General features: G+C 47.5%; 1 protein-coding gene across 1 annotated transcript in view; it reads left to right on the top strand.

Moving 5' to 3' along the window:
• The first annotated feature begins 1,724 nt into the window (after positions 1–1,724).
• Cdh1 (cadherin 1) overlaps positions 1,725–15,046 on the top strand; it is a 78,884-nt gene continuing 65,562 nt past the window's right edge. Inside the window, exons 1-2 of the mRNA XM_017798369.2 lie at positions 1,725–1,876; positions 2,637–2,751. Coding sequence (XP_017653858.2) covers positions 1,823–1,876; positions 2,637–2,751 — 169 coding nt within the window. The 5' untranslated portion in view covers positions 1,725–1,822. The remainder of the gene's footprint in view (positions 1,877–2,636; positions 2,752–15,046) is intronic.

Below are 15,046 nucleotides of genomic sequence, written 5' to 3'. Positions count from 1 at the left end.
CCCCCCCCCCCCCGGGGGGGGGTAGAGTGTCACACAATAATGCCTCAGTTACCCATCTACCAAATGGGATAGCAAGGCAGCTCTTGTGTTGTTTTGGACAGATTAGAGGACTTCCTCCAGGTCAGTATCAAATACTGGGCAAGGGGCCTGGCATAGTAAGCTTTACTCCTAGCCCCTTTTACTATCTGCCTCTCACCATTTGCCCAGAGCTCTTTGACTCAAGAGACATAGCCTCCCCTCCCCCAACAACAAGAGGAGGCATCTGTGATAATCAGTATTCTTATTTTGAGCTGGAGAAATGGAGGCTTGAAGAGACTTGGGGTTGTTTGTTTGTTTTTTAAAGATGACTGTTGGGATCTATGTACTGACTCACTAACCCACTGAGAATTGCAGTTTAAAAAGAACAAATTTTAGAGGTGCATGGAGGTACACCTGTACTCCCATGCTGGAACTGGAGAGGCTGAGACTGGTTAAGAGGACATTTAAGGCCATACTGCTACACAGCAAGATCATGTCTCAAAAGAGTGGTGGTGAGGGAGGGGGATTTAAAAAATTAGATAAGACTATAGTGATGGCTTTTAATTCTGGCATTAAGGAGGCTGAGACAGGACTGCTGAGAGTTGGAGGTTAGCATGGACTGTAGAGTCAGTTCCAGGCAAGTTTAGGCTCCAGAATAAGACCCCTCCCCAAAACAAAATGAACTGACATGGGGCTGTTTGTTTAAAAAGAATAATAAAGGATTGAAAAAATTTTTAGCAGGTGTGGTGGTGCTCACCTTTAATCCCAGCACTTGGGAGGCAGAGGCAGGTGGATCTCTGTGAGTTCAAAGCCAGCCTGGTCTACATAGTGAGTTCCAGGACAGCTGTGGCTACAAGGAGACCCTGTCTCAAAAAGATTAAAAAAAAAAAAATTTTTTTTTTAAAATATTTTATTATTTTTATTATTTTATGTGTATGAGTGTATTCCCTGAATGTATGTGAGTGCACCCGTGTTGCACAATGCCGTGGAGGTCAGAAGAGGGCTTCGGATTCCGATTCCCCTGAAACGAGTTAAGGACAGTTCGTAGCTGCCATGTGGGTGCTGGGAATCGAACCCGGGTCCTCTGTAAAAGCAATCAGTGCTCTTAACCGCTGAGTCATCGCTCCAGCCCCAGGATTAAAAAAATTAACCGAAACAAAAGGGTCTGAGATATGGCTCAGCAGGTAAAGGCACCTTGGAAGAGAACCTACTTCCTCAGGTTGCCCTCAGACTTTCACCTAAGGGCTGTGACACGTTTGCAGGACATCGCGCGCGCGCGCACACACACACACACACACACACACACACACGCACGCACAGTGTTTAAGTCCTTAAACAAAACAAATCAAAACAAAACAACCAATAAAAAAAAACCAAACACAACAAAGTCACACAAAACTAGCTGAAGGGTAAAGTTTTAACTTAGTCGTAATGTCCACAGGCGCAGCTGGGATTTGAACTTAGTAATAGGAAGCACGCGGGCCTCGTAAGCTCCGCCCCCGTCCTTAACTATGGACTGGTGGGATCCTCAGGTCCGGAGGAGGCCAGGGGGCGGGGCACTGGGGGGTGGGTACAAGAAGTCGAAGGCCGTGCCGCTCATTGGCTGTAGCCAGCAGGTGCGTCCTCAGCCAATCAGCAGCCCCGGGGGCGGGGCCTTCCAGGCTCACCTGGCGGCAGCTGCCACAGCCCGGCTCAGAAGTGTGGGAAGCCGCTGAGCACCTTTGAGTTCTCGGGGAGTCCTGCCAGACCCCAGCCCGGCCCAGCCCGACCGCACCCGAACCCCGCGTTCTCCCTGCCACCGGCCATGGGCGCTCGGTGCCGTAGCCTCCCGGTGCTGCTGCTGCTGCTGCTGCTGCAGGTACGTGGGGCACCCTGGCTCGGGGCAGTACACTTTCCGGTCGCACCATCCGCCTCCTAGCCGCGCCGAGCCTGCTCTCCCCGCTTCCCTTCTAACAAGAAAGTTGGGGTTCAGAGGAACGGTCGGCCTGGAGGCTGCGCGGCGCGTTTTGGAACGGGAGGGGGTCGAGGCGAGCGCTCAGTGGCCGCGCGTCCTGCAGTTCCCCTGGTGGGGGCGCGCTACCCTGCGGGTTCCGGGGGCCCCAGGTGAACCAGGATCCCGGCTTGGAGCGGTCCGGGGGGGCGTGGAGCAGGGTGAGGACCCTATGTGGGAAGCGGGAAGTCGGTGTAGCGGGGACGGTCCCAGAGTCAAGGAACGGGACCCTGGGAGAACGAAGGCACCTGCCGTGCCAGGACAGAACAGGAGGTGAGGATGGGGCGCTCTGGGGTTAGGGAGAGGGGCCGGAGGGGGCTCGTCGTCCGAGGAAAGTGGGGTCCGGAAGAATACAGACGCCTTCGGTGAAAGGCAGGAGCCGGGCACGAAAGGAAGGCCAGGCTGTGAGGCGGTGACCCTGAGCCCCCTCCTCTGCGGTTCTTCGGAGCTCGAGGGCGGGTTACTGGCGGGTTTCGGGATGAGCGATGACGTAGCTGTCTGCCCCGGGGGTCCTCCCACAATCCCGGCGCCCGGGGCGAGGGAGGGGTACGCTGTTGGTTTCGGTGTGGGCCGCTGGAAGCCCCCCCCCCCCCCCAGGTCACCCGTTCTCTACCTTTCCTCCACTCAGGTCTCACCGTGGCTCTGCCAGGAGCCGGAGCCCTGTCGTGCAGGCTTTGGGGCCGAAAGCTACACGTTCCTGGTGCCTGAGCGGCACTTGGCGAGAGGCCACGTCCTGGGCCGAGGTGAGCTCTGGAGTAACTGGGCGGAGAGGGGTGGAGCAGGGAAGGCGCTGAGAAGTTTCATTCTCTAGAGCCTGGAATGGAATGGGCAAAACTCAAGGATTCTTCCTTGGGATTTACACAGGTTTGGGGTCGGTTTTCCGACTACGGTTGTTGAAAGTTGATCTGTTTGGTTAACTGTGTTCTGAAGGGGTGAGGTGGGCGGGGGTATTTAGAGGTCATCGGTATTTCTCACAGGGTTTTGACCACTGGAGACAAGTCTATTATTCAGACCGCAAAAACCTGCTGGGTAGGGAAGATGAGATCGTAGACCCATTTTACAGATGAGCAAACCGAGGCTCGGGGTGACTTCACTTGTCCGGGATCAGCAGAGCAGTAATTTGAGCCAGCATTAGACTCCCAGACCTTGTTGTGCACCTTCTAGGGGTAACTGAGGAGCCTGCTCTTGGTTACCATGTGGCTTTTATTCAGAGATGAAAACATTTTGGTACAGGTACTGTTTTTCCAAAGAATGAGTCTTTAAAAAAAAAAAAAGGCATGTAGCTCTGACTCAGGGGAAGAAAATGCATACAAGCATCCAGTGTATTTCAGCCCTTATCACTGCGATAATCTAGAATTTACTTTGTTCTCCTTCACTGTTGGTCAGGGCTGGAGGCTGAAGAGGACCTGGTGTCCTCTGGTTTGCCTCATTTCTAGGTGGTACTTCTGAGTCAAAACCAGTCCTCTTCCCTCATGATTTAATTGATCTGGAAACTGTCATGATAAACAATAAAAAGTACTTTTTAGAAAGAAACGGCTCACAGTTCCACTCCAGGAAGTACTTTCCACTGTTCTTTCTGCCATTGGCCACCTGAAACATCTACAGCAATCTTAAACATCTTAAATTTTGTTGTGAACTTTGAAAGTTGTTCTCTTGGTAGGCGGTGTGTTTTACAGAGCTTGATTAGCCATGTTTGCGTTTCTGAAACCTGGCTATGTTCTGTGGAGCTCTCTGTGAGCTCATGATGCCTTGATGTTGAAGGGGTGGGTGACTGCTCAGCCAGTCTGTGCTGGATGCCCACCCAACCAGTGAACTGAGATGAAGAGATAGGTTCATTCTAGTCCTGACCTTGTAAGTGGACACTAAGCAGGTTGCTGAGAGTATCCCAGGACCTCCCTCTCTTCCAGTGGCACTGTGGGACAGGCCAGTGAGGGGTGGGTGCCTGGCATGTTTCCAAGGGTGCCCGTGGGCTTCTGGAAGAAGGCAAACTTCTTTGTCACAGCTTTGAACTGGACAAGGGCAGAAATGGTGTGTGTATGCACTATATAAGGTGTCCCAACTCAAGTGCTGGCTACTTTGTTTTCCTGTGGCAGGACAAATATTGTGCCCTAGGTAGGAGACTGTGGGGGGGCGGTGCTGGTGCTGGGGATCAAACCCATGGCCTGTGACATACTAATCAGGTACTTAACTCACTAGTCTATTGTTTGTTTTTTGAGACAGGGTCTTCCTGTGTAGTCTGAACTGGTCTGAAACTAACTTTGATTCTCTTGCCTCAGACTCTAGGCTGCCGGGATTACAGGCTCACCTGGCTTTTAGTTTGCCCCTCTAAACTCTCCTTGTATGTGACTCATAATACCATTGCAGATCAGTAATATGATTTATAACTAATAGTAGCACCTGTTCACTTTGCCTCCAACTGTGAGGCAAGTACCTCATTTACCTGAGGTGAGCAGAACCTTTGGAGATTGGACACTGTTCTATCCGGCAAGAACCTCAGGAGCTTGACTGCATTATGTTTTGTATGTGAGGCATGAATAAATAATCTCCTGAAGGATCCACAGCTGGTCTGTCTCTTCCTCATTCCCGAGAGAGAGAGAGAGAGAGAGAGAGAGAGAGAGAGAGAGAGAGAAAGGGAGAGAAAGGGAGATTACCCTATAATCCCAGTATTTGGAAGGCTGAGGCCAGAGCATTACTGTCAGCCTAGGCTGTATGTGAGTTCCAGGGTAACCTGGGCTACAGAGTGAGATAAGACCCTGTCTAAAAAACAAAAAAGAATGGGAGGAAAAGAAAAAAGGGGGGAGAGAAGAATTGAAGGGAAAGAAGGGAGGGAAGAAAGAAGGAAGGAAGAAGAGGTATGTTGGGGGTGGGGTGAGAATCCGTCCATTGTGGAATGCACTGAGGACTGAGGAGGGTGGGGGCTGAGAGCAGCTAGTGATGATGGAGATGGAGCATCAGGTCCAGCTGGAGGTGAGGGCCCCAGGCTGGTGGTTTAGGTAGAGGAAGTTGCCTCTCCACAAGCTTCTTATATGGATGGTTCCAGTTCCTTTATGTCTGAGGCCCCATCCCTACTCCACAGGGGTCTCCTTGCACCAGTGGAGTGTGGAATTGCTCTGGGTCTGTTGTATGTTTCTAACGAAATCACACATTTCCCTTCAGGAACTGGCTTTGTCATTTAAAGGGGTTGCCGCCGGGATTTAGCATGGTGGCTTCTCCCTGTTGGGACTTCCTGGGGAAGTAGAGGGCAGTGACTTTGGTGCCAGGTTTTGCTGTGGGCTGCTGCTGAATTTGCTGCCTGGGAGTTTGGAATAAAAAGCCTGCGCTCATGACTGAAAGGTCACAAATAGAGTTTGACTGAACTAAGAGGACTTTGATGGCATTTGCTGGGGTCACTCCTGTGCCCCATGAGTTTGACCCCACAGTTTCAGCCTCAGAGGTTTTTTTGTTGTTGTTGTTTCTCTGGTTTCTAGAATGGAGAGTCTTAAAAAACAAAAACCCTCCTCTATAAACTGCTTCTTTAGTTAGATTTAAAAAAAAAAATATTTTATGTGTATGATTATATTGCTTGCGTGTAAGTGTACCCATGTCATACAATGTCCAAGGAGGTCAGAAGAGGGCATCAAATCCCCTAGAATGGAGTTACTGGTGGTTGTTAGCTGCCATGTGGGTGCCGAGCGAACCCGGGTCCTCTGCAAGAGCAGCCAGTGCTCTTAACTGCTGAGCCATCTCTCCAGCCCCAGGTTGATTTTTTTTTTTTTTTAAACTCAAAGATTTTCTTAATTTATGTGTACTTCTGTTTGTGTAAATTTATGTACACCGTTAAAGGGGCATCAGAGCCCCTGTAATTGGAATTACAGTGGTTTTGAGTACAGGTGCTGGGAACCAAACCTGGGTCCTCTGTAAGAATAGCAGTTGTAACTGCTGAGCCACCTCTCCAGCCCCATGTGGATTTTTGTTGTTGTTGTTCTGTTTTTTGGGGGGGGAGGTGGTGGAGCAGGGTCTCATGTAGCTTAGGCTGGTCTCAAACTTGCTGTGTAGCTGAAAATGACCTTGAAATTCTGATCCTCCTGCCCTTACCTCTAGTGCTGGGATTACAAGTGTGCACTACCATTTTTTTTTTTTTTTTTTTAAACTGAATCTTTGAGGTGTTTTGAAACTAGGTCTAATCCAGGCTGGGCTGGAACTCATGATATAGCCTAGTCTGACCTTAAACTCATGGTCATCCTCCTGCCTCAGTGTCCTGAGTGCTGGGATTATAGACATCAATGGCTATGTCCATCTTGAGCCACTTCTGTATAAACTGTTGATTATTTTCTAGACACTTTGGGGTCCCGGAGGTACTAGTCTAGTATCCACAGTCTTACTCCCACATGGAATGGGAGAAAGAAGAGCTGACAAGCTCTTAAACAAATGGCTTCCTTTCATAGCTTTCTTTATAGTGTTCCCTACACACAAATAGGCTTGTATTTGGGACTTAAGCTTCGGTTACTTGATGGATTGACCTAGTTTCCAGGCATCTACCTGTGTGGACTAAATACACCCATTTCCCCTCCTTTCTAAAGGAAGTGCCGAAAGCTGCTGTAGACAATGAAAAAAGCAAACATGGAAACCTGCTTGGGATCCTCTTACATCATCAGATACCCGCTCCCTACCCTCAGCCTCCTAAGTCACTTTCCCAGTTAGTCATGCGGGTGACCAGGGCTGTTGCAGAGCTTCCTGGAAAGGAGACTGATTAATGACTGCTATCCTGCCCTTGTCTTTGTGTCTCATGAGGAGTGTAGGCGGTGAGGTCCCAAGCCTGGCGAAGGCCATTTAAGGAAGGCAGCCTTCACTCCTGCCTGCCCCTCCCTGCCAGTGGTTATGGAAATCTGTTTGCTCTTGGGATGTTTTATTGGGTGAAATGCTCACCTTGGTGTCTGTTGCACATTCCCTTCCAAGCACAGCCCCAGATAAGTCACACACATAGACAGTCAGCTCTTGAATCTCCCAGAAGCTGCCAAAACCCTAAAATCCGCAAGAGGCACATGTCACAGTCCAGGCTCAGCCTTTTGGGGTTTCTTCTCTGCCTTGACCCCATCTCCTTTCAGGGTATAAAGTTATCCAAAGAGAAGAATGAAGTCAGTATTGCTGGCCAGTGAGTAAGTATAGGTTTGAACTTTAGCCTACTATGTATGTGACAGTAAGTCAGTCTACTTCTGTAAGACTCAATTTCCTCACTTGTTAATGAGTGTGATAGTCATAGAGGTTTGTTGTGTTGTATGAATTAATTTGTATTTGATGAGTAACTACCTGGTGCCAACTGGAGGTGGGTATCTGGCTGTTCACTTTGAGCTGTTTTATTCTATCATTAGGCTAGACTCTGGGGTTAAAGTATTGAATAAAGCAGATATGGCTGAACGTAAATTCATGGCAGGTGTGAATGTAAAGAAAGCATAAAAAGCATCATTAAGATGACTCACGGGGTAAAGATGAACATTTGACACAAGCCCCTTGGATATATGGATATGGTTACTAATGTCCACTTGCAGATGGAGTGATTCCATAAGACGTCTTACGTGGTAGAAGGAGAGAACTGACTCCCTCAATTTGTCCTCTGACTTAGACCTACTGTGAGCACACATGTGTAGACTGTTTTTTTTAAAAAGGGCTGGAGAGATAGCTCAGTGGTTAAGAGCCCATACTGCTCTTGCAGAGGAGTCCCAGCACCCACATGGTGGCTCAGGACTACCTGCAACTCCATCTTCCAGGGGATCCAATGCCCTCTTCTGGCCTCAATGGGCACTGCACATACCACGTGGCATACACATACACACGCATGCATAAATAAAAAATCTTTTTTAAAAAAAAAGCATAGGCCGGGCATGGTGGCACACACCTTTAATCCCAGCACTCGGGAGGCAGAAGCAGGTGGATCTCTGTGAGTTCGAGGCCAGCCTGGTCTACATAGCGAGTTCCAGGTCAGCTGGGGCTACAGGGAGACCCTGTCTCAAAAAGACCAAAAAAAAGCATAAAATCACTAAATATTGCCAGGTGTTGTGGTGCACACCTATATCCCCGTGCTGGGAAGGCTAAGGTAGGAGGAGCTCAAGTTTGAGGCTAGCCTGGGCTACCTAATGAAACCCTGTCTTGGAGTGGGAAGGAGGATAAGAAAAGAAGCTGATCATGGTGACACATGAGAGAGGAGAATTGCTGAAAGTCTGAGGCTAACTTGGTTTCATAATGACTTCCAGGCTAGCCAGGGAAGTATATACTGAAACCCTGTCTCCAAAAAGGAGGATCACCTTTAATCCCAGCATTTGGGAAGCAGAGAGCGGGGGGCCGGTCTGGTGTACATACTGAGTTCTAGGCCAGCTGGAGCTAGTCTCACCCACCCCCCCAAAAGGAGGAGCAGAATGGGGTATGTGTGTGGATATCATTTCTTAGGAGCCCAGTAGGTGAAATCTTGTTTTGAACAAATAAATGGAGGTATGAATTGAATTTTGTTACCTTGACTTGGTTTCTTTGCCTCTCATGCTCCATTCTGTGGCCTCAGAGCAGCCCTGGAGCTAGACTGTAATGAACAGGGAAGAGTGGGGAGGCTGGAATTCTCTAATGCACTGGTGAGGGCTCTCAGCCCATCACTGTCTGGAAGCAAGAGCCGCACCCTAAGCCTGTCCTTGGGGATATTCCAGAGTGCTTCCCTCTGAAAGCTTCTGAGGTCATGGAATGGAGACCTCAAACCTGAGTCTTTTTAAAGTATATTTCCACTTTTGGTCAATTAAAAGGAAGTTTGTGCCCTCTTTTTTGCTGTAAGATTTCCTTTTAGATAGTGGGGCTCGTGCTTGTTTCTGTTAGTCCCTTCTCTCCTGCACTTTTCCGCTTTCACAGCCAACCCTCCTCTTCTCCCCAAGGTCCTTATGGTGCCTCTCAGAAGTTTTAGAAGACGTTTTTTGTGTTGTTTGTTTTTGAGACAGGGCCTCATGTAGCACAGGCTGACTTGGAACTCTGTTACGTAGCTATGGAAGGCATAGGACTGTGGATGCAAAGACACAACTCTCACCTCAAAGGGGATAAGAGATAGTTTATTCTGGAGCCAAATATGAGTGACAGTCAGGGAACACAGATTGAAGGTCTCTCTAAATAACATGTTCCAACATGTTAACTGTTTCATGAAGTTTTTCTAGTAACAGAACAAGACGTCACAGAGGCAAGTTACAGAAAGTAGGGAGAATTCTGCTCTCAGCCTTAGATGCTATCTGATGGATGCTTTGGGGTTGGTGGAAGCTGGTAGCTGGCTAAGTTAATACATCCCAAGAGGTTTATATCTGTTAGTCACAGGATGTCAGGTCTGACACAGGTGGGCAAGGAATAGCTATATAGGGAGTAAAGGTAACCCAAGGTAAATTATAATTAGGCTGTGGTCCTGCAACATTCTAACCTCTCCACCATCATTGAAGTTCTAATCAGTTAATCAGCCTTGCAGAAGGAAGGTTCAGTCTGAAGGTGCAGCTTCTTTCTGGGAACTTTTGTTCACAGGACTCGCGATCCATTTTTTTCTTCCACCTCCCAAGTGCTGGGATTGCCAGCATGTACCACCAAGTTCAGTTTTAGAAGGTTCTTGAGGTAATCCCTCTTGTCAGATGAGGGCCTCTTGTCAAGACTTTTCCTATCTAAGCCTTACTCTCCCCATCCCCACTTATAAGTGATGTTAGTAACCATATCCATATATCCTGGGGGCTTGTGTCAAATGCTCAGTATGGGAGCTCCTGGTATGTCTTGTGATATTTGGCTTTCCCATGATTTATATGCTTGGTTTGAAAGTTCTCCTATGCTCTCTCCTGCCCAGCAAACCTGCCAAACCAGTTTCCTCACTCTCCCTGCCTCTGCTAAGCAAACATTGTTCAGCACTGGGTGACCAACCGCTGCCTGTCTTTGCTAAGAAAGGAAATTCAGTGGTATTTGCCCACTTGCCACTTTGCTGGGGAGTGGGCTGCAGCATGCTTGCTGTGGATTAGGAAGGGTTCAAATTGGGGTGGAAAGGAGTGGTTGCGGGGGGCGGGTAGTCAAGGTGGCCTCACATTTGTTGTAGAAGTTGTTTATAATACACATACTTGAGGATACCTATCTAAAGGCTGGGAATGGTGGCCCACACCTTTAATCCCAGCACTCTAGGTGGATTTCTGCAAGTTCAAGGCCAGCCTGGCCTACATAGTGAGTTCCAGGCCAGCTGGGACTACAGGGAGACCTTGTCTCAAAAAGATAAAAAAAGACCAAAAAACAAAAAAAAAATTATTTGTGTATCTACTGAAAAATGTTCTCTGCTCCTGCTATTTTTTTTTTTTTTTTTTAAAATACAGGGTCTCATACAGGGTCTCACTGTTCCTGGCTGGCCTGGAACTTCTTTTGTAGACCAGGCTGGCCTTGAACTCACAGAGATTCTCCTGCTTCTGTCTCCCAAGTACTGGGATTAAAGGCATGCACAATTGTGCCTGACCCGCTCAACTTGGAGACTATAGTTCACATCCATGGCTCATCCCCAAGTGTTGGGGCACTTTACAAATAAAGATTTGTGCACCCCCTTCCCACATTTTACTGAGCTACTGTGTGTATAGGAGAGGGGTGTCTGGACTTGGTATTTTTTAAAGTTCTCCAGGTGTTGTCCCTCCCCAGGAGCTAGGTCACAGATGTTTGAGCAAATACCTGGTGCCAGCCAGGGTGTGGGTATCGGGCTGTCTATCTTGAGGCCCAGGATCAAAGGGCACCCTTGGTCAGTGGGAATAAGGGACCTAGAAGCACAACCAAGTGCACTGTATATGAGATCTAGTCTGCCCTCAGGGAGGTTCCAGAAAAAGAAAACTTTATAGAGAGCCTTCATCAGGTCATTTCAGTATGCTCTGAGACTATTCCCAAGTGGGAGAGAGTTGGGAGGAGGGGATGCTAGGAGTGGTCAGTTTGACCTGCTGGGCCTTGGTGAGTGAGAGGGTGTTGGCCAGGCACAGAAAGGGAAAGGGATTCCAGGAAGAGGAAGTGGGTGACCAACAGCTGGTAGCAGTTAAAAGCTGGGCAAGGAAGGATCCCAGGATGGGCACTGGGGGTCAGGGTTCCTTATGGCTTTGGACCTCTGTCCACTGGTTAGGGTTTTCTCTTTGTGGGCAAATTATCACATGACTTGAAAAGCTAAAATATATATCAACATGAAAAAAAGTTTACATACAGCCGACATTGACCCTGTCTCCTCACCCAGTCTTCCCCAGGGCACAAATAGCTAATTGGCGCCTCATGGATAACTGATCCCATTAGTCTCTTGTGTGTCCTTTCAGGATTTCCTTAAGGAAAATAGTTTTGGGGTGTGGTTCCATGGTAGAGTGCTAGCCTAGTGTGTACAAAACCCTGGTTTTGTCAAGAAAAAGCAGAAATAAAACTCTTAGCCAACTCTCTGCTCCCTGTTGCCTAACTCAGGATGTACCGTAGAACCTACATGCCTGAACAAGGAGTTCCCCTCCTTGGAAAAGCTGTCTGTGCCTTTTGGGTCCCACTGATTTGACTTGTGGTACTAAAATTCAGTTTATTTGCCTTTGAAGAGTTGCTGGGTTTTTCTGGGTTTTTCCTTCGCCTATGGGCAGTTTTCAGCCCATTACCCTTTTTCTTTTTCTGTGTTGCTGTGCTGGAGATGGAACCCAAGGGTCTCCTGCATGTTAGGCAAGCCCTCTACCATTGAGTTACATCTCCATCCTGTTTTTCTTTAACTTTTTATTTTAAGATACAGTCTCACTAAGTTGTTAAGGCTGGCCTTGAACTTGCTCTGTAGCCCAGGTAGAGCTTGAACCTGCAATCCGCCTGCCTCAGCCTGCCTTCTAGTAGTTGAGATGATAGGGCTATGCCACCAAGCCTGGCTCGGCCTCTTGACTTTGAATTCCAAATAAATTCGAGCTCAACAGCCCTGTCTCTTAACTTTCTAGGTTCTGAAAACTCTATGTTCCCATGCAGACAAGGAGAGGTAGGGAGGGAAGCTGCCCCTAACAAATAAGCGTTCAGCTGGGACTTGCTTAGGGCACCTAAGCCACATGGGTAGGGAGTGGATCTAGCGTCCTGAAAGATGGGGGTCATGCTCAGATGCTACCACTAGGATCTAATGGGAACCCCTTGGAAAGATGAACCTGTTCCCCATGAACCAGATCATAAACGGAGGTCAGCACAGGACCCCGTGGGATAATTGGCCAAGTCCTAAATAATAATTAGTTAGCTTTGTAATTAGGAGAGCTTGTAAGAAGCTGAAAGCATTTGAGATTTATTTTACCTGGGCAAGTTCAAGACTAAAAGAACACCTGTTTCTGTGGTTTGGCATCCAAGTGCGGAGGTACATCTGCTTCCAAGGGAGAGCCGCCTCTTCCCCTGCCTTTCCCAACACAGTAGTTTCTCAACCCAGAGTAGCCAGATGATTTAAAAAAAAATGAATTGTAGAAATATCACTCCTGCTCAAAATTACCTATAGTTCCCCATTTCACACTGAATAAAAATCCCGTCTATGACTTCTCAGGCTTTGGCGGTATGTCCCCACTTCCACTGTGCCCCCTAGGGCTCAGGTCCTTATTCCTCCCACTGCCCACGTCATGGTTCTTTATCCAGACACTTTGCTTCTTGGTCATACCCAGAATATGATGGTAGCTCAGCCAGAGGCGGCCTTTGAACTCCCGATCTCCCTGCCTCTAAGTGCTGATATTAGTGTGTGGTACCACACCCAACATATTACCTGTTTGTGATGTCTGCAGTGCTCACTCACATCCTGCAAGGCATTGCTCCCTTGCTACCCATTTGTGGAGGCCTTTCCTATACCCCCTTTTTGAGACAGTGGCATCTGTTCTTAGGACTCCCCTCCCTGCTTCATTTTTTTGGTGCCCCCATTTCCTTTTTTGTGGAGGGCATTGATGGGATTCGAACCTAGAGCCCTGTGGGTGCTAGGCAAGCACTTTACTGCTGGGCTGCGTCCCCAGTTCCCTGGGACTTTTCACAATCTAACATACTTTGTATTTCACTTATTTCTGTTGTTCAGTCTTCTCTCATAGAAACATTCTGGGAGGCCAGGGCTTTGTGTGGTGTTTGTTCTTGGGCTGTGCTCCAGGTAGAACAGTGACTAGCCCATAGAAGGTGCTCAGTCGATGTTGAGTGAGTGCATGGAGGAATGAGAGGGTTCAGAAGGTATATACGAGCCTATACATTGCCTTTTAGAAGGTATGCCATGTGGTTTTTTTTTTTTTTTTTTTTTTTTTAAGATAAAATGAGGGGCTGGTGAAATGGTCCAGAGGGTAAAGGGGCTTGCTGAACTGCTTGGCCACTTGAGTTCAATCCTTGGAAGTCACATAAAGGTGGAAGGAGAGAATAGACTCCACAAAGTTGTCCTCTGGCCTCCACATACATGCACACCATGCCATACTACACACACACACATACACACACACACCATGCACATACACCATGCACACACAGATAAACAATAACTTAAAATATTTTTAAGTTAAAAAGAAAGATAAGAGTTGGAGAGATGGCTCAGTGGTTAAGAACACTGGTTGTTCTTGCAAAAGACCCGGGTTCGAATCCCAGCACCCACATGGCAGCTAACAACTGTCCGTAACTCCAGTTCCAGGGGATCCAACAGCCTCTTCTGACCTCCGAGGGCATTGTACGACACGGGTGTACTTACCTACATTCAGGCAATACACTCATACACATAAAATAAAAACAATAAGTAAAATACTAAAAAAAAAAAAAAAAAAGATAAAATGGACTGTTGGGCATATGAGGAAGGGATATTCTGTCCTCAGGCCATGTGCCTTCCTGCCCACCCCCTCTTTCTCTGAGCCCTGCACAGCTGTGGTATAATCTTACTTAATTGTCTTGTCACAAAGCAGCTTGCTGTCCTGGAGTCTAAAAGTCAGATGAGACACTTCTGTCCCACACTTCTGGGTGTGAGGAAGCACCAGATGGAAATCTCCCTGGACACCTGAGCCTGAATGGTCCACCTGTTTACGTCCCTGTTGTCAGGTCGCACCATCCTGAACGAGGCTCTCTCACATACATCCTATAGTTCCCACCTGCTGTCCCTTTAACCTGCATGGCATTAATTGTTCAGGACCATCTAGCTTTTGGCAGAATACTTAGGAGAGAAACCTTAAAGCTAACCTAATCAGATACTGGCCAAGATAAAGCTCTTGGGGCTCTGAAATCCTTCTAATCAATGGAAGTCCATTTGGAGTACAGTTCTAAATCCTTGCATTAGATACATCACCTGCCTCAGGAGTAGGGCTGCCAAGTACAAATATAGGACATCACTTACTTTTGAATTTCAAATATTGTTTTGGCATTGAGTACATGCTGTACGATATTAGAGATACTAAAAAACATTGTCTTTGGTCTAGAGTGAAGCTCAAAGGAGGACGGTGTGCCTAAGCAAGTGTGAGGTCCTGGGTTGGTCACAACACTGGAAAAGGGGGACAGGAAGGAAGGAGGAAGGAAAGGAAATGAAGGAAGTTTTGATGTAATTGTTTGGAGGGTTTTTTTTTTCTTTAAAATTTTTTTTTTTAACTTTTACAAAAACTTTGAGAATTTCATACATGCATATAAGGTGTTTTCTTATTTTTATTTTATGTGTATGAGTGTATTGCCTGCATGTATGTGAGTGTACCTGTGTCATGCAATCCTCAGAGTTCAGAAGAGGTGTTGGATTTCCCTGGAACTGGAGTCAAGGACAGTTCGTAGCTGCCATGTGGGTGCTGGGAATCCAACCCGGGTCCTCTGCAAGAGCAGTCAGTGCTCTTAACCACTGAGCCATCTCTCCAGCCCCTTGGAGTTTTTTTTTAATTAAAAAAATTTAAATCAGAGTCTGGATGTGGTTGTAAACACCTTTGCTCTTAGGGCTTAGGAGCAAACACCCATTCATAACGCCAGTTCCAGAAGATCCAGTGCCCTCCTCTGGCCTCCAAGGGCTCCAGGCACATATGTGGTGCACTTACATGCAGGCAAAACACTTACACACATAAAGTAAAATCTTTTTTTTTTTTTTTTTTT

The sequence above is a fragment of the Nannospalax galili genome, unplaced genomic scaffold (assembly GCF_000622305.1).
Source record: "Nannospalax galili isolate Female #2095 unplaced genomic scaffold, S.galili_v1.0 scaffold410, whole genome shotgun sequence".
Lineage (NCBI taxonomy): Eukaryota > Metazoa > Chordata > Mammalia > Rodentia > Spalacidae > Nannospalax > Nannospalax galili.
Note: the sequence above shows the minus strand (reverse complement) of the source record. Positions and strands in the feature narration are given on the sequence as shown.